At 40.8% G+C, this 23,768-nt stretch overlaps 1 protein-coding gene across 11 annotated transcripts in view; it reads right to left on the reverse strand.

The window, feature by feature from the left end:
- Window positions 1–23,768, reverse strand: part of MYBPC1 (myosin binding protein C1) — a 194,854-nt gene that overhangs the window by 153,604 nt on the left and 17,482 nt on the right. For 10 of the 11 annotated variants that reach the window (XM_069764289.1, XM_069764287.1, XM_069764290.1 and 7 more), the window contains exons 2-3: window positions 23,006–23,248; window positions 16,450–16,497 (exon numbers count right to left, since the gene is read on the reverse strand). In XM_069764289.1, the coding sequence (XP_069620390.1) occupies window positions 16,450–16,497; window positions 23,006–23,248 (291 nt within the window). The remainder of the gene's footprint in view (window positions 1–16,449; window positions 16,498–23,005; window positions 23,249–23,768) is intronic. The other variant, XM_069764291.1, reaches the window with a different exon arrangement.

Genomic DNA, 23,768 nt, shown 5'->3' on the forward strand with positions numbered 1-23,768 from the left:
GCTAGTGTGTATAATGCTGTGTGTGTGTGTATATATAGGGCTAGTATGTGTGTGTATATATAGGGCTAGTATATGTGTGTACACTGCTGTGTGTGTGTATATATATATATATATATATATATATATAGGGCTAGTCTATGTGTGTATACTGCTGTGTGTGTATACTGCTGTGTGTGTGTATATATAGGGCTAGTATGTGTATGTATACTGCTGTGTGTGTATATATAGGGCTAGTATGTGTATGTATACTGCTGTGTGTGTATATATAGGGCTAGTATGTGTGTGTATACTGCTGTGTGTACACATATGTTATTATAGGTATTTTATATACAGTGTACATGCATGAGGGGGGGGGCCCAAATGTATTTCCTGCACAGGGGCCCATTGCTGCTTGTGTCCGCCCCTGCTTTAGTGTATGGTCAGTACTTTACCTCAGTATTTGTGAGCCAAAACTAAGAGAGGAACAGTCAGAGGAAAAGTAAAATAGAAACACGTTACCACTTCTGTATTATCACCCTCTCCTGGTTTTGGCTTACAAATACTGAGGTAAAATACTGACCAAATACTGAATGTGTGCACGTGATCTAATAGAGGTCATGCGTGCAAAAAGTATAGAACATTCAGACATTGCAAACTCTGTGACTACTCCGTTCAGAATGATGTATGAAGCGTCAGGCAGGCACTATTGCTGTACACAGACATCCCTCAGTCCACTCACCTTTCTCTTGTCCAGGCACAACATCATTAGGCTTGCTTTGTTCTGTGCAGGAAGTACAATTATTTTTATGTTACCAAAAATGTAAGTTTTCCTACAAATTAATGAAATCACTGCTGCTTGTTTTCAAATGGGTGATTCCTAGTATACCAGTGTAACACTAGAACATGAGGGCTTGTTCACACGCTCCATTTTCACCGTCAATTTTCGGCACATTTTTAAAGATAAAACAAATAAAAAACACAACACTTTACAATACCAGCAAACTGATTGAGATTTCTGAATTCTCATGTACACGCTGCTTATTTGAACCATTGAACCATTAAATAATTTTTTTTGGAGCTGCAGCATGTCAGAACGGGAAAAAATGCATACAAAAAGATATAAAAAAACGTGAAAAATGCCAGCGTTTTTCTGTCAATATCCTGGTATTTGGTGCGAAAAATATCTGCTGAAAATACTCAACGTGTGTACATACCCTAAAGAGAAAATGTGCAGTGATTCATGCCTAAACCACAGGCCGCATGTACACTGACAGCCTCCCTCACTGAGGGCATCCATGTTTTATGCTTTTCAAAGAAACCATAGATTAGAAAACAGCTAGGAATAGAAAGAACAATTATCTGGGTGGGTCCTAATTGGTTTCTGCCCACCCAACTCAGCTGCACAAGTCTCCTCTTATTATGTACTAATGATTAAAAATAACAAATACCCTTTGAATCCCCCACATCCTCAGCAGCAATATGTCTTCTTTGCTTTACTGCAGCAATAACATGTCCTCCTTGATGCGTGGCTGTGATTGATGTGGCTCTGTCATCACTGTGGCCACATAAATACCATTTAAGTGGAGGAGGAGGTGAAAGTGTTTGTGCCTTTTTGGTGATTATTCGAAGAGTTCTTTAAGCACCCCTTTAAAGGGATCAGTCACCAAATTTTTGCTACCCCATGTATGAGCAGCATGATGTACGAGAAGAGACACTGATTCCTGGGCTGATTGCAAAAGTTTTGATAACATAACAGTATTATTTGTGGCAGATCTGACAGTTCTCTGAATGCTGAGCTCTCTATAACCTCACCCATGTCACAGACTGATAGCTTTCTGGGTACACTGTACATAGGCAGAAGCCAGCTAATTAGTGGGAGGGTGGGTTTATACAGAGCTCATGAATATGGAGGACTACCTATAGTCCTCTATAAACTCTTGCTGATAAAACAATGATTTTATCAAAACTACTGTAAGTGACACATCACTGGAATCAGGGTATCTTGCCCTACATTATGATGTTCTCAGATTAGGTGACAAAAATTTTTCCAGTGGGTGTACGGTAATCCCACAAAATGTAGTTAAACGCTACAAATCAGGAAGGCACAATGCAGAGTTATGAGAAATGATGCTCAAGAACTGTTATTTCAGTGGGGATGCAAGTATTTCTGAAATAGACACTTCATGATTGACAGTACACCGTGTGCACAATTATTGACCAGGTCATCATTTTACGCAGATTTTCCAACTGTATAAACTTGAACGCTTATTGGATGATGCCGTTCAGGTGATGTGTTTTTTTTAGCAATGAGGGCTGTGTGGCCTAATAATATCAACACTCTTTATCAAGGTGTACAGAATTATTAGGCAGCCTGTTTTCCTCAGGCAAAATGGGCCAAAAAAGAAATTTAACAGACTCTGAAAGTAAAATATTCTTAAATCTTACAGGGGAAGGCAGCTTTCTTGAAATTGATAAGTTTTATTGAAAATAGACAACGGTTGCAAAAAATGTGTTGACCAAAAAAAATGTATGTTAACAGCCAAATATTTGAGAAGAATCAAATGGGAAACGTCCAGAGACTCATTATCCTCCAATGCAGTCATATTCCAGAACTACAACCTCCCTGGAATGCTCAGAAGTACAAGGTGTTCAGTGCTCAGAGACACGGCCAAGGTAAGGAAGGCTGAAACCCCACCACCACTGAACAAGACACAGAAGTACAAGATGTTCAGTGCTCAGAGACACGGCCAAGGTAAGAAGGGCTGAAACCCCACCACCACTGAACAAGACACAGAACTACAAGGTGTTCAGTGCTCACAGACATGGCCAGGGTAAGGAAGGCTGAAACCCCACCACCACTGAACAAGACACAGAAGTACAAGGTGTTCAGTGCTCAGAGACATGGCCAAGATAAGGAAGGCTGAAACCCCACCACCACTGAACAAGACAGAAGTACAAGGTGTTCAGTGCTCAGAGACACAGCCAAGGTGAGGAAGGCTGAAACCCCACCACCACTGAGCAAGACACAGAAGTACAAGATGTTCAGTGCTCAGAGACATGGCCAAGATAAGGAAGGCTGAAACCCCACCACCACTGAACAAGACAGAAGTACAAGGTGTTCAGTGCTCAGAGACACGGCCAAGGTAAGGAAGGCTGAAACCCCACCACCACTGAACAAGACACAGAAGTATAAGGTGTTCAGTGCTCAGAGACACGGCCAAGGTAAGGAAGGCTGAAACCCCACCACCACTGAACAAGACACAGAAGTACAAGATGTTCAGTGCTCAGAGACATGGCCAAGGTGAAGAAGGCTGAAACCCCACCACCACTGAACAAGACACAGAAGTACAAGATGTTCAGTGCTCAGAGACATGGCCAAGGTGAAGAAGGCTGAAACCCCACCACTACTGAACAAGACACAGAAGTACAAGATGTTCAGTGCTCAGAGACATGGCCAAGGTAAGGAAGGCTGAAACCCCACCACCACTGAACAAGACACAGAAGTACAAGGTGTTCAGTGCTCAGGGACATGGCCAAGGTGAGGAAGGCTGAAACCCCACCACCACTGAACAAGACACAGAAGAAGTACAAGATGTTCAGTGCTCAGAGACAAGGCCAAGGTAAGGAAGGCTGAAACCCCACCACCACTGAACAAGACAGAAGTACAAGGTGTTCAGTGCTCAGAGATAGGGCCAAAGTACGGAAGGCTGAAACCCCACCACCACTGAACAAGACACAGAAGTACAAGGTGTTCAGTGCTCAGAGACATGGCCAAGGTGAGGAAGGCTGAAACCCCACCACTACTGAACAAGACACAGAAGTACAAGATGTTCAGTGCTCAGAGACATGGCCAAGGTAAAGAAGGCTGAAACCCCACCACCACTGAACAAGACACAGAAGTACAAGGTGTTCAGTGCTCAGAGACACGGCCAAGGTAAGGAAGGCTGAAACCCCACCACCACTGAACAGAACACAGAAGTACAAGGTGTCCAGTGCTCAGAGATAGGGCCAAAGTAAGGAAGGCTGAAACCCCACCACCACTGAACAAGACACTGAAGTACAAGGTGTTCAGTGCTCAGAGACACGGCCAAGGTAAGGAAGGCTGAAACCCCACCACCACTAAAGAAGGCACAGAAGTACAAGATGTTCAGTGCTCAGAGACATGGCCAAGGTAAAGAAGGCTGAAACCCCACCACCACTGAACAAGACACAGAAGTACAAGATGTTCAGTGCTCAGAGACATGGCCAAGGTGAGGAAGGCTGAAACCCCACCACCGCTAAAGAAGGCACAGAAGTACAAAGTGTTCAGTGCTCAGAGACATGGCCAAGATGAGGAAGGCTGAAACCCCACCACCACTGAACAAGACAGAAGTACAAGGTGTTCAGTGCTCAGAGATAGGGCCAAAGTACGGAAGGCTGAAACCCCACCACCACTGAGCAAGACACAGAAGTACAAAGTGTTCAGTGCTCACAGACATGCCAAGGTAAGGAAGGCTGAAACCCCACCACCACTGAACAAGACACAGAAGTACAAGATGTTCAGTGCTCAGAGACATAGCCAAGGTGAAGAAGGCTGAAACCCCACCACCACTGAACAAGACACAGAAGTACAAGATGTTCAGTGCTCAGAGACATGGCCAAGGTGAAGAAGGCTGAAACCCCACCACTACTGAACAAGACACAGAAGTACAAGATGTTCAGTGCTCAGAGACATGGCCAAGGTAAGGAAGGCTGAAACCCCACCACCACTGAACAAGACACAGAAGTACAAGGTGTTCAGTGCTCAGGGACATGGCCAAGGTGAGGAAGGCTGAAACCCCACCACCACTGAACAAGACACAGAAGAAGTACAAGATGTTCAGTGCTCAGAGACAAGGCCAAGGTAAGGAAGGCTGAAACCCCACCACCACTGAACAAGACAGAAGTACAAGGTGTTCAGTGCTCAGAGATAGGGCCAAAGTACGGAAGGCTGAAACCCCACCACCACTGAACAAGACACAGAAGTACAAGGTGTTCAGTGCTCAGAGACATGGCCAAGGTGAGGAAGGCTGAAACCCCACCACTACTGAACAAGACACAGAAGTACAAGATGTTCAGTGCTCAGAGACATGGCCAAGGTAAAGAAGGCTGAAACCCCACCACCACTGAACAAGACACAGAAGTACAAGGTGTTCAGTGCTCAGAGACACGGCCAAGGTAAGGAAGGCTGAAACCCCACCATTACTGAACAGAACACAGAAGTACAAGGTGTCCAGTGCTCAGAGATAGGGCCAAAGTAAGGAAGGCTGAAACCCCACCACCACTGAACAAGACACTGAAGTACAAGGTGTTCAGTGCTCAGAGACACGGCCAAGGTAAGGAAGGCTGAAACCCCACCACCACTAAAGAAGGCACAGAAGTACAAGATGTTCAGTGCTCAGAGACATGGCCAAGGTAAAGAAGGCTGAAACCCCACCACCACTGAACAAGACACAGAAGTACAAGATGTTCAGTGCTCAGAGACATGGCCAAGGTGAGGAAGGCTGAAACCCCACCACCGCTAAAGAAGGCACAGAAGTACAAAGTGTTCAGTGCTCAGAGACATGGCCAAGATGAGGAAGGCTGAAACCCCACCACCACTGAACAAGACAGAAGTACAAGGTGTTCAGTGCTCAGAGATAGGGCCAAAGTACGGAAGGCTGAAACCCCACCACCACTGAGCAAGACACAGAAGTACAAAGTGTTCAGTGCTCACAGACATGCCAAGGTAAGGAAGGCTGAAACCCCACCACCACTGAACAAGACACTGAAGTACAAGGTGTTCAGTGCTCAGAGACACGGCCAAGGTAAGGAAGGCTGAAACCCCACCACCACTGAACAAGACACTGAAGTACAAGGTGTTCAGTGCTCAGAGACACGGCCAAGGTAAGGAAGGCTGAAACCCCACCACCACTAAAGAAGGCACAGAAGTACAAGGTGTTCAATGCTCAGAGACATGGCCAAGGTGAGGAAGGCTGAAACCCCACCACCACTGAACAAGACACAGAAGAAGTACAAGATGTTCAGTGCTCAGAGACATGGCCAAGGTAAGGAAGGCTGAAACCCCACCACCACTGAACAAGACAGAAGTACAAGGTGTACAGTGCTTAGAGATAGGGCCAAAGTACGGAAGGCTGAAACCCCACCACCACTGAACAAGACACAGAAGTACAAGGTGTTCAGTGCTCAGAGACATGGCCAAGGTGAGGACGGCTGAAACCCCACCACTACTGAACAAGACACAGAAGTACAAGATGTTCAGTGCTCAGAGACACGGCCAAAGGCATATGTGAAGACAGATTTTTCAAAGGTTTTATGGACTGATGAGATGAGAGCGACTCTTGATGGACCAGACAGATAGGCCCATGGCTAGATGTGTAACAGGCACATACCTTCACTTTGACTCAGATGCCAGTAAGATGGAGGTTGGATACTGAGATGGACTGGTATTATTAAAGATGAGCAAGTTGGATCTTCTTTTATATTTGAAGATGGACTCAAAATCAACTCCCAAACCTACTGCCAGATTTTGTAGACACTTTCTTCAAGCAGTTGTATAGGAAAAAGGCTGCATCTTTCAAGAAAACCATGATTTTTTTATGCAGGACAATGATTCCTAGCATACATCGAAGTTCTCCACTGCTTGGCTAGCCAGTAAAAGTCCTTAAACATGAAGTAATAATTACATGGCTCCCTCTTCCCCTGACCTAAACCCTATTGAGAACTTGTGGGCCCTTCCTAAATGGAAGATTTCCAGTGAAAGGAAACAGTAGACTTCTAAACAGTGTCTGGGAGGCTGTGGTTAGTGTTGACCAAAAAGTTGATTGCCAATAAAGAAATGACAAACTCTATGGATGGAACTTATGACTGCTATTTCAATAATGTGCAAATAAGGCATTTGCATTTTTCTCATCTCAATTGCTTATTGTCATCTGATAAAGCGAGATTAACAACCACACAACTCAAAATATACAAAAATACATTAAAAAAAATAAATCAGTGACTAATATTGCTATATTAGGGTCACTGATTTATTTATTTTTTTATGTGTATTTTTGTACATTTTGAGTTGCATGGTTATTATTCTCGCTTTATCGGATGACAATAAACAATTGAGATGAGAAATTTGCATTTCCGATTTACTTGCATAATAATTCTGCACACAAATAGTTGCCCAATAATTATGCACAAGCAGATATTCTCCTAAGAAAGACAAAATCTTACTTTTACTTTCTTAAATATATAGGTACATTAACCTTTTTGTCTGACCCACAGCACCATAGTTTTTCAATAATAAAATTATTCATTAAAAATACAAATTGCCTTATAATTGTGCACACAGTGTAGTCTGTTCATATCGCATGTGATTCTGTCCTTACGGCGCTGTTACATGTGCCAAATGCCACTGAGTGATATCAGTATATGAGTCAAAAGAAAAAAACATGCATTTTTTCACATGCTTTTTTTGAATCTAACTGGTCCATTTAGAAAAACATTAAAAGGGTATCTTGTCTCCAAACCTTTTGCATGTGCTGCCACAACTTTATTGGAGTTTGTGGGGACAGCAGAATTGGTGAACAGAGGTCACTGGACCCTATCACCTTTTAGTGCGTAATCATGAATTAATATGGCATAAAGGTTTAAGATGGGAATACCCCTTTAAATGCTCTAGTTCTTTATGTTTGAGATGAGAGTTTAAAGAAAAAAAAAATGATAATGCCTAAAGAATGCACAACATTCACTAAAACTTTGTGACATCATGCATCAAAAATTGTGCAAAATACAAACTAGTCTACTACTGTCCTCTACTACTGGCCTACCTTTATCATTCTCAGGGACTTCATCATTAGCTTTCATTTCCTCTGCTGAGATGAAATTATTTTTCCAGATTTAGAAAAAATAAATCTGGATTTGCGACTTTTATACTAATTTTTTGAACTGATGGTGTCTGTGTATTTTACAAGACTAGACAATATTATAAAAACAACACTTAGGCCAGTGTTACACAATGACTTTGGCAGTGCCCATCTGTTGCGTGACAAAAATGTGGTAGGTGTCGCCGCTATTTCGCAATACAAGTGAATACTTGTGGCCTTTCCTGAAGAAGAAGTCACTCTGTACTTTGAAATGCGTTGAATAAACCGCTACTTTATTTAACCTCACTGGGATATATACGTCTCAATGCTATCAGCAAGAATTATACTACATTTTTAATTGAAGGTATTTGCTAATATTATTGTTATTACTACGCCTACTAAATATTGGGATAGGCGCTTGGGGATGGGAATAACCCTTTAAAGTATGCCATGGTCTTCAATGAAGGAGTTGTCTCTTAGATCTGGCTCACTCCTCCCCAAGCAAAAATCCAATTTAGCTAAGGAGAAGCTTTCTTCTATGAGCGACAACTGCAGAAGAAATGTAGTTTAGCCTGATGGCCATTCACATATGGATGACTTGAATATGCTAGATCGGAAGCAGCTCTTACATAGCAGCTCGGCATTCAGGCTTGATGAGGATTGTCCACAGCTCTTGTAGAGCATGTAGGCAGGAGTTGCCTTCCTTAATGTACTGTATACCATTTTCTAGTAAAAGAGGGTTTTATAAGAAAATAAAAAATGTAAATCCGCAAGGCTAGGAAGAGACTTATTTAGATATATAATCAAACCTGGCATTTTGTAGGCAAGTCTTAAATAACTGTGCATTGCGGTAAGACGCAGCACATAATGAATTTAATGTGCCTCTTAATGAATTTGGCACATCCTTCAGCTGCCTTGCACCACTGACAGGAATGTTCCTACAGCCATGGACTGGAGTACATATTTTGGATCATGTATGCAACTTTAGTGGCATAAATTATCATTAGTGGGGAGTGCGTGGTCACCCCTGGACTACCCCAGCTCCAACCACTTCTAAAAGTGGGCAAAGCTTGGCCAGGACTGCTGTAAAAATGCTAAAAAGTCTTTCACTTGTGACATTTCATGTTTTTTATCCCAGTATTTCGCCAAAAACACCTTGTTGAATTGGACCCATTTTTTTGCACTAAGGAGTTATTATGATGTTTAAATCAATGTGGTAACATGCTTGTCAATCATAGTTCTAATTGCCATGTGTATTCTTTCTTCTTCGGCCTTGAAGTAGCTGTCAAGTGTCCAGCTTGCCACAGTCTCAAGCACACAAACACTAGCTCATCTTACAGGCAGGGTTGAAGGTGATATGTATTAATGAGATTGACAAGAAGACGGCAAACAAAAAATCATCGCCTGCATACCAAGAAGCGACTGCATAGATACAAAGGGAATAGGCATCAGGAAACATCAGATATTTAAATACTTCCTCTTTATAATGTCCATTTTGGAAAAAAATAGGGAACTGCATAAAAATGATTTGTCTTCATTAGGAACAGGAGTCACCTACGCTAAAGTTTCTGCCAGCTAACTCTGCTCTGTTATGCAATCTGTTCTGGTTCTATCTTCATCAGTAATGTTATGGAACCCCAGTTTCTGCAATTTGCCTAAATACTTCCTCCCAGATTGCTACTATAAATCCTACAATCTATGGTTTACAAGCTTTTCCAGGTCAGGAGGAAACCCCAAAACCAACAAGAGACCTCACTAGAACTAGGATTAGGAAGCCTTATCTTCTAAGGCTACTTTCACACATCCGTTTTTCGCCATCAGGCGAATTTTGAAAAAAAAAACAACTTTTTTTCCCATAGACTTGTATTAGCGCCGGATGGCCTTACGTTTCGTCCGTTTTTCATCGGATCTGGCAAGATTGTGGTTCCGGCAGCTGGACAAAACAGACAGAGGAACTTTTTTGTGTCCGGCAAAAAATCAGACAGCGCCTGATCCTGCTCCGTCCGGCTTTTCCTATAATGAAAGCCTATGGCGCTGGATCCGTCAAATGCAGGAATCCGGCTACGGATTCCGGTTTTGAAACTGAACATGCCCAATTTTTAGAATTTTCCATTCTGGTGTTTCTCTCTCTCTCTCTTGCTCCAGAAACATACCTGTTCCAATCAGCCAGAACAGCTACTTGGATCCAGCAGAAAACCTGATCCGTCGCATCAGGTTTTTCACTATTTTCAACGGATCTGGCGATCCATCACAACGTTTGATGGCAAAAACCATCCTGATGGCAAAAACCGGATGTGTGAAAGTAGCCTAAGATGATATTAGTAGTTCTATTTATACCAAAGTTTTCCCTAATTTGCCTATATAGAGCAAAATCCAGCCCAGAATCCCAGACACACGCTTTTCTTCGCAGACTTGCCTGACTTTCTTACTTTTCTCCTTACTCATATTTATTTGTAGGATGCCGTTTGACAAGATTGCATGGTGGTCCCAGTGCATTTCTAATAACATAATCACTGCAGTTTTTAACAACAATATTGCGATTTTAACCTAGGTGATTAAAACTTTACATCCTATATATAAGTTTTTGTGAGCGCTGGAATACCAGGCAGGGATCAGAATATCAAATATTCAATATTATTGGTGATTAATGGGAAAGAATGTAGTGCTTATTACATCTACTACATACTTGTGCCCTTCTAAAAAGATGGATACTACCAGAACAAAATTCCATTTTAACTCTGTTTCAGTCATTGTACTCTATGGATCCTTCAGGAGTTCTGCGTGAATCTGTTTTTTTCAGGTACTTAGATGTAAGGAAGGTGCAAAATGCAATGTGAATGGCCCCTTAGTCAGAGGAATTTTTTTACATTTATGATTATGGCTCTTCTGCTTTTGGTCCTATGAATTTTTTCACAATGGTGCTGTTTTGTATTGAATATATAGAATGTTATTGGTTGCATGTAATGGTTGCAGAAAGTTCAAAAACATCCAGAAGACAATCGGTCAGTACCATATTGTTACTTAAAGGGAATCTGACAACAGGTTTTTGCTATTTAATCTGACGACAGCATGAGGTAGGAGTTAAAACATTGAACTCAACTATGTGTCACATGTTAGGCTGTGTGCTGTGGTTTACTTTCAATGAATGCTTTATCACCTGGTGATTATCATTGACCGGAATACATCAGTGCGTGAGACCTGGTCTGACTCCGCCCCTTCTGTGATAAGCAGCTGTCTATAGACAATGTACACAGAGAGCCTGGTGTGGGCGGAGTTAGTTTTCTCAGATCTGCTTCATGCTGCATCTAAAAACTCTGATTGTGTCAGAACTGCTGTACCTAGTGATCTAAATGTTATATCCTTGGATTCACGGTCTATTTGCCTACATCATGTTGCTCTCAGATGAGGTAGCAAAAACCTGCTGACAGATTCCCTTTAAGTGAGTGATTTTTCACCGCTCATCACCCCATCTGCTTTATGTCGGAGTAGACTGGAATATTTTAGCTTCATCACCTTTACACTGCAAGCCGCTGCTGTCACTGCCAATGTGTCGTGCTAATAGCGGGTACATTGCTTACCAGTCTTCAGTCACACATTCCAATGAATGTGGCACTCTCTCAAGTGCTACGGTGTTAAAAGCTTTTGGGAAATCTAAGGATGCAGTATTTGCTACTTGAAGCAGACCTGACTTAGTCTCAGATCCCAGCTGAATTTATAATTTATTATGCCTTGGTATATTCTGACAGCAGTACTGTATGCGTAAAGACAAAAAGCTGCCATTTTTACATGTTCGGTCTCGGGATCATTCAATCTGTCACATCAAACAGTGAAATAAATTGATTAATATAAGATACTAGTCTCCAATAAGACAACTGGAACTTGGATTATGCCAACAAATATGCTTTCATGTGTCATACAATTTCTTAGATGGGATTAATAGGTTTGTTCCACGAGTAACCGGCAGACATGTGATGCTAAACTTTTATTATGCCTACTCTTGCAGATAATCTTGCAGGTTTTAACAGAAAAATCATTATTAATGTTCCTCTGTGAAGTTTGTTAACATGTCAATTACCAACAATGCCATTCACAGAAGCGCTAATTCAATTGTTTTCTAGGAACTCAGGTCATTCACGTGTTTGAATGCTTCTGGCTTAGACGCAGATAACTTATAGTGGCTTCTAATTTTACACAAAAGGGCGGAAAGGCTTTTCCAAGAAAGTATTATGAGCAACATTATTAAAGTGCAGCTAACACACGTATTTCAAGCTTAATGCATTAGCCCCATGTATTTGTATTGTATTTGCATTTTCTGATTTTGTATTTTAACTATTTTAAAATGTGATTAATATAGCAAATGAATGAACCACCTAAATTACCAGGTAAGACTCTGTTCACATTGCATTTGAGCCTTCCGTCATTTGCTGATATATACTCTGACATTTTTTCCTGTATAAGCGTCAACCATAGAAAAATGTAAAAAAATATATTTTTACTGAATGTTATATAATGTAATTTACTCAAAATCATATAAAAGAAATAATTTTCAAAGAGTTCTTGTCTACAGCCTCATAGTAACATAGTAACATAGTAAGGCCGAAAAAAGACATTTGTCCATCCAGTTCAGCCTATATTCCATTATAATAAATCCCCAGATCTACATCCTTCTACAGAACCTAATAATTGTATGATACAATATTGTTCTGCTCCAGGAAGACATCCAGGCCTCTCTTGAACCCCTCGACTGAGTTCGCCATCACCACCTCCTCAGGCAAGCAATTCCAGATTCTCACCGCCCTAACAGTAAAGAATCCTCTTCTATGTTGGTGGAAAAACCTTCTCTCCTCCAGACACAAAGAATGCCCCCTTGTGCCCGTCACCTTCCTTGGTATAAACAGATCCTCAGCGAGATATTTGTATTGTCCCCTTATATACTTATACATGGTTATTAGATCGCCCCTCAGTCGTCTTTTTTCTAGACTAAATAATCCTAATTTCGCTAATCTATCTGGGTATTGTAGTTCTCCCATCCCCTTTATTAATTTTGTTGCCCTCCTTTGTACTCTCTCTAGTTCCATTATATCCTTCCTGAGCACCGGTGCCCAAAACTGGATACAGTACTCCATGTGCGGTCTAACTAGGGATTTGTACAGAGGCAGTATAATGCTCTCATCATGTGTATCCAGACCTCTTTTAATGCACCCCATGATCCTGTTTGCCTTGGCAGCTGCTGCCTGGCACTGGCTGCTCCAGGTAAGTTTATCATTAACTAGGATCCCCAAGTCTTCTCCCTGTCAGATTTACCCAGTGGTTTCCCGTTCAGTGTGTAATGGTGATATTGATTCCTTCTTCCCATGTGTATAACCTTACATTTATCATTGTTAAACCTCATCTGCCACCTTTCAGCCCAAGTTTCCAACTTATCCAGATCCATCTGTAGCAGAATACTATCTTCTCTTGTATTAACTGCTTTACATAGTTTTGTATCATCTGCAAATATCGATATTTTACTGTGTAAACCTTCTACCAGATCATTAATGAATATGTTGAAGAGAACAGGTCCCAATACCGACCCCTGCGGTACCCCACTGGTCACAGCGACCCAGTTAGAGACTACACCATTTATAACCACCCTCTGCTTTCTATCACTAAGCCAGTTACTAACCCATTTACACACATTTTCCCCCAGACCAAGCATTCTCATTTTGTGTACCAACCTCTTGTGCGGCACGGTATCAAACGCTTTGGAAAAATCGAGATATACCATGTCCAATGACTCACCGTGGTCCAGCCTATAGCTTACCTCTTCATAAAAACTGATTAGATTGGTTTGACAGGAGCGATTTCTCATAAACCCATGCTGATATGGAGTTAAACAGTTATTCTCATTGAGATAATCCAGAATAACATCCCTCAGAAAGCCTCAATGTAGACGTTTCTGTCACTATGGTTTCTGACTTCGAACAAATGGATACAGGAGTTATGTTGATATTTGGCTGCCCTATACTTTTTGCTAACCAACTTAATGGGAGTTAGTAAGAAATCCAGAAAAGGTGGAGTGGGGTATGATTGCAGGTTCAGACTACATGAAGTTTGTTTGTAGTCTGTTACTATGGAAACATATTTGTTTGCATAGACAAAGAATAGGACATTTTTAATTAAGACTATTTGGAAAGACCTCTCATTCATTTTAGGCGCAATGAAACAATTTCAAATAATGGTTGCAAAGGTGTAAAAAGAAGTTACGCAGGAATGATGTAATGCATGGAACTATACTTAACTTTTTTATAGGCCCTCTTCTTGAACAAAAAAAATTACAGAGATGTTTACCTACCTAGGCCTCCAAACAAATGCAGGATGCAGTGATGGACCCATATAGTTATGATGGCAGCAACACTGGTGCAGAAATACCGATGAGGCAACCACTCACAGCCTAACAATCCAATGGAGGGGGTGGCTGCTTGGTATATTACTGCACATAAGAGACTTATATGTGGCGCTGTTCACACAATGGAAATGCACAGCATCCAGGTTAACAGCCTAGTAGTTATGCCCTTCTATTAGATCAGGCGGGCTGCCCAGCGATATCAAAATGCATCCCATATGAACAGACACCACAATTTACAAGACCAATTGGGCCCAACTGCACCACCCAAAAAAGTGCAAAAAACACATAAAAAAATGTGAGGTATTAGATAATATTTTGGCCAAAATACGCAAGCTCGTAACCCACGTCACGGATCTCCACGTTTACGAGTCCTAACACTAACAACTATAGCACAAAAAGAGGATTTAAAAGATCCTCCAAAAATTCTAAAGAATACTAGAAAAAAGGCAGAGATCCTTACCTGACCAGGCCTCCAAACAAATGCACTAACGCGATGCAGTGGACCCATGTAGTTAAGATGGCAGTAACACATGGGCAAGAATGCCGATGAGGCAACCACTCACAATCTTTAAATCCTCTTTTTGTGCTATATAGTTTTGAATCCAAAATAAATGATTAACCATTGTCTCAGGAAGAACCCAGGTTGCTTAATCCAGAAAGACCATAAGCTCAACAGCGGTCAACATGGCTGCTACTGATGAAGTGGTATGTCAGCCTACGTGCACACCCTGAAAACACACCTAGGAAACACTGTCTAACACCATGAGAAAATGTCAATAGAACTCCAATGAACAATGTGAGATTTAATCAAATATAACCATTACGAAGTTGATCAAAAATCCTCAAATTATTAAAACTGTTCCAAAACTCTTTTATCAACTTTAGGCCAGGTTCACACATCTCTGTTCTGGGGTCTGAGTACAGATCATGATGCATGGACCAGACATGGGTCTCCGGAGCTCCATATATAATTATGAGGATATCAAGTTTAGGTAAAGAGATAAATGTAAACATGAATCTATGAATCCTAGGTTCTTGAGCAAGAAAATTCTTTAAGCAGTTATGTGGAACTCATTACTTTTTATTACTTTTGCATATTGGGCTACCTACTTGCCTGTTCTTTCCATCAGCTGATATGTGCTGGCTCAGAGCAGTCACCTACCGCTGCTGCCGGCAATTTTGCAGCTTCCACTGATGTTACGTTAACAGAACAGGGTCTTCTCTTCCCATCTGCTCTGTTGATCGGAGGTCTTTGCCAGTGTCATGCTGATTAACAGCCGACTCCCTGCAGGTAGGCAGCAGGGAGCAAGGTGTCAATCAACATGAAGCCAGCAGTCACATCCCTTCAACAGAGCAGAACAGAAGAGGAAGAGCTTCTCTGTTGATGAGAGTTGAAGTGAAGGAAGGAAATCACCGGCTGAGCTGGGAGAGATTGTCCCAGTGAAGAACAGACAGGTAGTTAATAATCAGTTCTCATCCACATACACATCTTATATATAATTGCCTAGAATACTACTTCCTGCAATTTGTGCCAACTTCCGTGGCTTTGTCCAGAGCTAATGTCCGGAGCTAATGTCCGGAGATAATGTCCGGAGCTAATGTCCGGAGATAAGTGACGTCAACAGTGTCCAGTGTCTGATTGGTTGCCGCCTGCTGCGAGCGACCAATCAGAAACGTGCCGTACTGTGACACACTCCGCCCGCCATTTTGGTGTGATTTTTGAATTTTTACCTCACAGCAAGTATCTACTGCGTGGAGGCGGGCCCAGTGACGTTGCTCTTCAAGCTCCTGCCGAATTTCAAGTATATATGGATTCTAGACTCCCGATTCTTTAGAATCGGGCTGCCATCTAGTAAGTAATAAAAGTCCTGGATAACCCCTTTAAGCCTGTACAAAGGCGAACAGTGAGGAAGTTCAATAACCATTTTATGAACTAAATTCTTTAAAAACACATGGAGGAAGTTAATCTTTTGAAACAAAAAAATCTATAGTCCTTTACTAGTTCACGGCAAACCTTGCTTTTGCAGTGTTAATATATCTGATGTGCAAATTCTGAAATAATTACTAAAGGAGAAAAAATCAACCAGTTTTTCCCAATAAAATCATTGAATGTATTGTAGGAGCGATGGGGCTGTGTAATGCAGTAAAGTCTCCAAACCACTTGTTGAAAAGCAACTGATTTCAACAGCATTTTTCACGCACACTGACCTTCTCCAGGAGGTGGTGGAATCACAGTGCTCTCTTTAAGTTTTCCCTCTGTAACAAATGAAAGTTTATCATCTTAAACCATAGAAATGCTCTTATATTCAGCAAAATATGTTATCGTGATTTCATAAGATTATATTATGACAAAGCATTTTATACATAACTAATAACTATTATCTTTAGAAAAACAGAAACTGTTTCAATTCATAGTCCAAAGATCAAACTAGATACATTTCTCTCATTTTCTATATGTGACATAAAATATAATAAAATTCATGTGATAGGTGTAATGTCATTTGGTAAACCACTCTCAAAACCAATACTTAATCCTCTAAAGGGAACCTGACATGAGGATTTTATATCTCAAACTAATGGCAGGGACTTTCATGCTGATTAAATTGCTACCATGCTTTTAGAAATTAATTTTGCCGTTTTTGAGACATAATATGCAAATGAGCTGCAAGTGCTTTGTGGTCAGATAATGCACTTGCAGGTGTCCTGCCTCCTGGGTTAAACTGGCAAATCACTCTTGTTTCGGTGACCTACTCTCCCTACTGAGATCTCTGGCCAGTGCTGTCAGCTCCTAGGGCACTGCATGGGCAGATCGATACACTGAGTCTTGCGATGTCGTGAGGACATTACTGCACATGCATCACCCCAGCCTCCGACAGCGCTGGAGAGAGAAGGTGTCCTACCCTGAAGCACTTGCAGCTCTTTTTCATGGGATTTCAGTGCTGGATTTCTCAGAAACTGTTATACTCCTTCAAGGTATGGATTTATTCAGCATGAAATCATCTGCACATACATCATTAGTTTGAGGTATAAAATTCTTATGACACATTGTATTTAATATTGAAATAGCACTGTCGTTTGTAGCTTATATCAGGCAAAATATACCAATTGTGTAAAGTCGTAGGACAATGTAATCTAATACAACAGTAATTATATTTAGTGATACACTGTTAAATTAATGTTAAATTAATGAGGTAGGCCCATTAGTCAACATTTATCACTTAGCCACACAATGGGTGATAAATTTATGCTCTTTGGTGGACCCAGTGGTGGGACCCCAATATCACAAGAATGAGTAGCTTGTGTCTCCTGTGTGAATGCAACAGTGGTAAGATCACACATGCAGATTATAACTTCATTTAATATCTACAGTATGGGACTGATGGAGATAACCGACTACAGAGCTTCAGTCTTTGAATAGTGTGGTATTACACATGCGTGACCACCACACTACTCAAATGGGGGTGTGCAGACCTTCATTCTTGAGATGATATGGAACCCAGCAATGAGAACAAGTATCACCAACCTGTAGCTTGGTAATGTATCTCGTTTGCCAACCAACCTCTTTAACAGTTGTAGAGAGGGCTGATAAATCCAGTACACGCCACACTATAGCCCTGACTTGCACACTGAACGCACTAATACATGATTGCCCACAACTGTACTACATTACGTAGTGTGTTAAGGAGTAAATCTGGTGAAAAGGTGATTTTTGTCCATTTTCAGGCAACCGTTAATGCTATTTTATGACCAGAATGATTTTGAGGGGTGCCAGCTGAAGGCAGATATCGGCAGAAAAGTCATTAGGCTGTGTTGGATTTTTTTTTACTGCTTTGTAGTGTCATCGCTGAAAAGTTATTTATGCCAATTGATCTGCTTATCATGAAATAAAATGCCCAGATTAGTTATCAGATCACAGAAAAAAAAGCAGTCTCAAAATCACTGGGAATGGTTGAGGTGTTCCAGAGTTATTACCAAACAAAGGGACACTGGTCAGATTTGAAAAATTTGGCCCGGACACTAAGGGGTTAAATGCTCCTTTTGAATAGAACATTGTCCGTGCATGCGCACCACTGCTTCATTAATTTTCTTAAGGACTTGCCACGCTCTTGTGACTAAAATTTCCTAATGTTTCCATTGATTGAAAAGGGCTCAATAACAGCAGTAGTTTGTAGCAGAATATTTTTACGTTTTTCACAATAGTTTTACATTTTTGTGCATTTCTGTAATTTCGTCTTTTATGTTTTTGATTATTTCAGGTAATAACTAAGGAAATAGCGATTACTTCCTGGCTTGACAGTAAAGAATGTGCTGTCATGAGCTGCCATGTGGTAACAAGGTGTGACAAGTACTGACAGCGTGCTGCTGACAGCAGATGTGTTAGTTAATCCATGGTGACACTGTGAACACGCTTACCTAAACCTTACTGCTGTCAGCATATTGGCAACTTACAGCAACGCTACATATGCCATGGCATAATGGCAGGGTAAGGCATGATTTTGTGTCCACACGTCTCCTGCAGCAGTCTCCCAGTAATGCGAACACATTGTTACATTTATGTCTTCATAATGGCACAGCATCTTGGAATCTCCACACTATTATTTGGAGGAATTTATGGCTATGCCCTTTTTTTTCCAAGCTTAAAGGGGGTTTCCACAATCCAGTTGTATGTAACATTGCTTCTTTGGCTGGGTAGGAGGTTGAGCCATGGTTGCTCCTTGTTGTCATGAGACTTTCCTCAAAATACATGCCACCGTTACAGCTAGTAAACAGAGACTGAAGCCGCAGCGGAGAGGCGGTGCTGAACCCAGGAAGGATGAGCACATCTATGTTTGTTGTTTTAGAGGTGCGGAAGATAAAACTTGATACTGGAAAACCGCTTTAAAATTTTGCACCAAATCTTAGAACTTAAAAATTACACAAGCTTACATAAATTTGCCACAGATTTGACTTTTTGTTAACCTACTGCAAAATCAGAACTTCACACAGGGTGGGCACACAACATAATCCACAATGGAGAAAAAACAATTTGCAAAATACAATTTCGCAAGGTAGGTGATAACTGTCAGTGTGGTGTGGGTCCCAGTGCAGAGACTTGTCTGTAACGGGGTCTACCAAGCTGGGGTACCTCTTTCAGTACCACCCCGTGTTTCCGGAGGTCCACTCTGCTTTGGCTGGAGTCTGAATGAAGGACGCTGGCTGGAATTGCATGGTTACATGGGCGCATATAAAATCTCACTGCTTTCCAGTCTGACAACACTTTACTCACAGGACACAGAATATATCACACATATACAGAGGGCAGGCCAATAGAAAAGCGGCAGGCCAGACATACATAGCCGCAGGTGGCCGGAGCCTGCCGATATTTACTGTGGGAATTGCAAAGGTGGGGGGCGGACAAAAGGGGAATATCGTGTCCCCTCTGCCCAGGGGCTCAGCCTGTGGGCTGATGCATTAGGGACATGCATCTCACATGGAACCTATTATACATACATATAACTGCACAACATATTCTGGGTGCTGAGTGGTTCCGTAACACGTAACATTGTGAAAGTCATAGTCTAGCCCCAGCCTAAATGTTACAAATCTGGTATTCATTTTCAGCGCTATACCTACACTTTGTAACCTGACCTTACATTACTCCGTGCTATATAAAGCTTTGCCATTTTGTTTGTTTCCATTATAATATGTATATTAGTTTTGTTATATTATTATATCTGATGCTTTTGCATACTATATTGTAATGCTTAAGAACCTAACTAAAGGGTTTCCTGCTGCTCGAAAATTATGTGCTCATTTTCTCTGCAGTGCCTCCACAGGCAAAATGAAGTATTACAAAGTATCTGTTAAAATCAATAGCTACACAGAGATATAGTCTTTGCCAAAGTTCTCCATTCTGACCTACAGCTAATGGTGCTGATCAGAGAATTCACCGCTGGTAAGTCAGAAATCATACGACCCTCGGGGCCAAAGATGATGTGGATATTTAGTAAATCATATTATGGTCCCTGTCTAAAAAGCTTCTCAGCAACTGCTACCTTAAGATCTTTAGAAGGCATTCATGGAATAACAGTTGGATGGTAATTTTAAGAACGCTAATAAAAGGGTTGTGTCTGTCCAAAAAACTATCTATCTATCTATCTATCTATCTATCTATCCATCCCATATCTATCTATCTATCTATCTATCTATCCCATATCTATCTATCTATCTATCTATCTATCTATCTATCTATCTATCTATCCCATATCTATCTATCTATCTATCTATCTATCTATCTATCTATCTATCTATCTATCTATCTATCTATCCAATATCTATCTATCAAGATTCAAGATTCAAAGAAGCTTTATTGGCAGGACCAATCTATCCCATATCTATCTATCTATCTATCTATCTATCTATCTATCTATCTATCTATCTATCTATCTATCTATCCCATATCTATCTATCTATCCCATATCTACAGTTATATGAAAAAGTTTGGGCACCCCTATTAATCTTAAGCTTAATGTTTTATAAAAATTGTTTTTTTTGCAACAGCTATTTCAGTTTCATATATCTAATAACTGTTGGACACAGTAATGTTTCTGCCTTGAAATGAGGTTTATTGTACTAACAGAAAATGTGCAATCTGCATTCAAACAAAATTTGACAGGTGCATAAGTATGAGCACCTTTGTCATTTTCTTGTTTTAAATACTCCTACCTACTTTTTACTGACTTACTAAAGCACTTTTTTGGGTTTTCTAACCTCATTGAGCTTTGAACTTCATAGCCAGGTGTATGCAATCATGACAAAAGCTACTTAAAGTGGCCACTTGCAAGTTGTTCTCCTGTTTGAATCTCCTCTGAAGATTGGTATCATGGGCTCCTCAAAACAACTGTCTAATGATGTGAAAACAAAGATTATTCAACATAGTTGTTCAGGGGAAGGATACAAAAAGCTGTCTCAGAGATTTAACCTGTCAATTTCCACTGTGAGGAACATAGTAAGGAAATGGAAGAACACAGGTACAGTTCTTGTTAAGGCCAGAAGTGGCAGGCCAAGAAAAACATCAGAAAGGCAGAGAAGAAGAATGGTGAGATCAGTCAAGGACAATCCTCACACCACCTCCAGAGAGCTGCAGCATCAACTTGCTGCAGATGGTGTCACTGTGCATCGGTCAACTATACAACACACTTTGCACAAGGAGAAGCTGTATGGGAGAGTGATACGAAAGAAGCCGTTTCTGCAAGCACGCCACAAACAGAGTCAGCTGAGGTATGCAAAAGCACATTTGGAGAAGCCAATTTCTTTTTGGAAGAAGGTCCTGTGGACTGATGAAACCAAGATTGAGTTGTTTGGTCATACAAAAAGGCGTTATGCATGGTCTGCCAAAAAACACAGCATTCCAAGAAAAACATTTGCTACCCACAGTAAAATTTGGTGGAGGTTCCATCATGCTTTGGGGCTGTGTGGCCAATGCCGGCACCGGGAATCTTGTTAAAGCTAAGGGGCGAATGGATTCCTCTCAGTATCAGCAGATTCTTGACAATAATGTTCATGAATCAGTGACAAAGTTGAAGTTACGCAGGGGATGGATCTTTCAGCAAGACAATGATCCAAAACACCGCTCCAAATCTACTCAGGAATTCATGCAGAGAAACAATTACACTGTTCTGGAATGGCCATCCCAGTCCCCAGACCGGAATATCATTGAACATTTGTGGGATCATTTGTAAAGGGCTGTCCATGCTCGGCGACCATCAAACTTAACTGAACTGGAATTGTTTTGTAAAGCGGAATGGTCAAACATACCTTCATCCAGGATCCAGGAACTCATTAAAAGCTACAGGAAGCAACTAGAGGCTGTTGTTTTTGCAAAAGGAGGATCTACTAAATATTAATGTCACTTTTCTGGTGGGGTGCCCATACTTATGCACCTGTCAAATTTAGTTTGAATGTAGATTGCACATTTTCTGTTAGTACAATAAACCTCATTTCAAGGCAGAAACATTACTGTGTCCAACAGTTATTAGATATATGAAACTGAAATAGCTGTTGCAAAAAAAACAATTTTTATAAAACATAAAGCTTAAGATTAATAGGGGTGCCCAAACTTTTTCATATAACTGTATCTATCTTTTTCATATAACTGTATCTATCTATCTATCTATCTATCTATCTATCTATCTATCTATCTATCTATCTATCTATCTATGTATCTATCTATCTATCTATCTATCTATCTATCTATCTGTCTATCTATCTATCCCATATCTATCTATCTATCTATCTATCTATCTATTGTGTTGAATGATCTTCTTTGAGGTCTCCATCAGATTCAGTCATATTTGATGGAAAAAATAGAACAGCATGAAGAGCCGTTCTTAATGCCAAAATTTTGATCAATACCATGGAACCCTACTATCATTTTTTGTTTTCTGCTCTTATGATGGAAATTGAAAATAAACATATTTGAACGTACAACTATATTTACATAATAAAATTGACACTGATGTCCCAAATTCAGACCCCCTTTTCTCACCAACTTTTGGCAGCTCCACTGCTGCTGAGACAGCTAGGGGGCTTCTATACCCTTTCTTTGTGTCGGCACGTGATAGAGGTGGCTGGCTCTCTGGCTCAGTTCTTTAGGTAAACCATCCTTTCTTATTTCCCAGGACAACCTCCTTAAGAAGGCTGGGGAGTTTTTTTTGCAGATATAACCACAAAAAGTGTCCTTTTATTGAGCAAATATGTGTTTTGGATTGTATCCATTCCATACCTTCTTTAAAGCCAGCTTTTGCTTTAGCGTCTCCTCTCACAACTGAAAACTCCTCCTGATGGGTGACTTTATTATCAACGATTACTGTACGCTTTGTGTGCTCGGTTTGGCTGACTGTTTTTTCTGTTTTTCCGTCCTGCTGCCATTTCAGTTGCACCCCAGTCTTGACCGTCTGGCTTGTGATCTCAGTTCTACTTCCACCTGCTACATGAACATTCTTTTGTTGGTCAGTGAAAGTAGATCCTGAAATATAAAAAGAAAGACCTTGTCTTGCCTACAGAAGGGACAGAGCTGTGTTTTCACAAGCTTTTTTTCAGTGCTATATTTAGATGATTTAAGCGTCAAAAGGATTGTCTGGTCTATTAGTCTTTATGACAGGTGCAGCATAGACAAGTGCCAAATTCACTTTTTCATGACGGCTATTCTGATAGATACCCTGATGTAATTACCGGGTAGCTCAGACAGGGCTGTTCTATATACACGCTCCTTGTCTTGTGATCTTTGTGACATAAATAGCGGATTGTTATAATGAGAGTTGTTAGTATGCATTTATATGGATGTATTAATTTTAGCTTGTCTTTTTCATTGTTATGCAAGGACAATTTGCGTGGAACAGTAAACCATTTAAGTGTCAATCTATTTCATCTCTATGGAATATGTAATAAAAAAACTCCATGATGAATGGCCCACGTGCATTTTTTTCCCACGTTTATTAAGACTGACTTTCAAACCACAGCCTAAAATTTGGTTTACGGTTTATACG

Source organism: Ranitomeya imitator, chromosome 4 (genome assembly GCF_032444005.1).
Source record: "Ranitomeya imitator isolate aRanImi1 chromosome 4, aRanImi1.pri, whole genome shotgun sequence".
Classification (NCBI taxonomy): Eukaryota; Metazoa; Chordata; class Amphibia; order Anura; family Dendrobatidae; genus Ranitomeya; species Ranitomeya imitator.